The 1,711-nt window shown below is 52.0% G+C and overlaps 1 protein-coding gene across 1 annotated transcript in view; it reads left to right on the top strand.

Annotated features, from left to right (window-relative positions):
• Positions 1–1,201: 1,201 nt before the first annotated feature.
• The window catches only part of Spink2 (serine peptidase inhibitor, Kazal type 2), a 6,013-nt gene continuing 5,503 nt past the window's right edge, over positions 1,202–1,711 (top strand). The window contains exon 1 of the mRNA XM_021163679.1: positions 1,202–1,335. Within this exon, the coding sequence (XP_021019338.1) occupies positions 1,293–1,335 (43 nt within the window). The 5' untranslated portion in view covers positions 1,202–1,292. The remainder of the gene's footprint in view (positions 1,336–1,711) is intronic.

Below are 1,711 nucleotides of genomic sequence, written 5' to 3'. Positions count from 1 at the left end.
TGGTGTGTGGAGAAGTGAAGGAGTACTGGGTTGTGTATTTGGTAGGTTGAAAGGGTGGGGGTCACTTGGGGGATGTGGTGGAGGGATGGCGGATTTTATGGTAATTGGGTGTGGAGAGTGTAGAGAGTATGTGTGGGGTGGAGAGGTAGCTTGTTTAGCTGTGGGAGTTTTTCTGTGGATGAGTGCATAGCTATAGCTACTCAACCCGGCATAGGCTATGCGTTGGGATATGGAAGTTTGGAGTGGTGGATCATGAGGTAGGTGGTAGTTTTGTGGTGGGGTGGTAGGCGGAATATGTGAGTGGCTGGAGGGTTGGGGTGGTGGTGATGTGTTTGAAGTGTGTGGAAGGGTGGTGAAGAAGGGGTTTTGGTTGTGGTCATCATGTGTGTGGGGTAGGTGGATGGGGCGAGGTGGGTGTTTGGAAAGTGGATGGTTGTGCACATGTGGAGGGTGGAGGGATGTCAAATTGTGTAGTGGGTATGGAGTCTGTCGGGGGAAGAGGTGTTTGGTGGTTTGAAAGTGTGGAAGGGGTCATTTGGGGTGTGTGAAGGAGGGGTGCTGGGTTGTGTAGTCTGTGGGGTATGAAAGATGTGGGGTATCTGGAGTGTCGAAAGGATGTGTTTGGGGTATGTGAAAGAAAGATGGGCTGTGCGGTGGAGGCATATGTGACTTTGAGGAGGAGGAGTTAGGCTGTGGTGGAGTATGGTCGAGATGGTTTGGGCTAGGGTGTTTGAAGCACTTGAGGGGAGGAAAAGGCGTGAGGGGTGTCTGGAGGGGTCGTGTTGTGTGATCAGGGTGTTTTGTGCTTGTGTGTTGAGTGTTTAGGTGGTAGATGTGTGGAGGGATCCGGTGGGGATGTGTATGGGGTTTGTGGAGAGTTCAGGTGTGGTATTGTGTAAGGGTTGTGTGAAAGGTTGGGGGCATGGTTCACTTTTGTGAACTTTGTAGAGAGGTTCACAAAAAACCTTCGAAATCTGGAAGGCTTGTATGTATGTGTGTGTGTGTTTGTGTGTGTGTGTGTGTGTGTGTGTGTGTGTGCGGGTGTGCGCGTGTGTTTGTGTATGCCTCCCTTTTCCCCTGGCCAACCCTCCCTCTTCTTCTTTCCCATCTCTTCCTTCTCCTGCAACTTCCGTTCCTCTTCCTCGCTTCCTTCTTCTGGCTAAGCCTCTAGCCCGCCCCTCGCCCCTCCCCCTTCGCACTCCCGCGCGGTGCCAGCGGGTGGCTACTTGACCACTGCTCTGTTCGCTGCACAGGAGAGCTCTCCCAGCCGAGCAGGGAGAACAGCTTTAGTGATGCTGAGACTGGTGCTGTTGCTCCTGGTCACAGACTTTGCAGGTGATGCTCAAGTGGGTCTGGTGTCAATGGACCAGCTTGGAGCTGAGAGCGCTGGGCTTGGGTAGTTAGGAGATGGATTCGTGCCGTTACTGGCGGTTCTGCCCGGTGGAGAGTGGTGGCTGTGGAAGGTGAATGTGGGTCAAGCATCCTCTGCCGTTCTAGTTGGGGCTTCCATTCTAGCTCCAACTAGATGTCACCCAGCCATCTGTTCTACCTTTCTTAAGCAGATTTTTCTGGACCTATATACGCAGTTGGATTGTATCCACAGCTCTGCTGAGCTTAACGGGGGATGTGCGGGACGTTCTTCCGGATGGCCTTGGCATCTATGGGAAAGCAGAGTTGAGATCTTTTTTTTTTTTTTTTTTTTTTTTTTTTT

Source organism: Mus caroli, chromosome 5 (assembly GCF_900094665.2).
Source record: "Mus caroli chromosome 5, CAROLI_EIJ_v1.1, whole genome shotgun sequence".
NCBI lineage: Eukaryota > Metazoa > Chordata > Mammalia > Rodentia > Muridae > Mus > Mus caroli.
The sequence above is the reverse complement of the archived record's forward strand: the minus strand, read 5'-3'. Positions and strand labels throughout refer to the sequence as shown.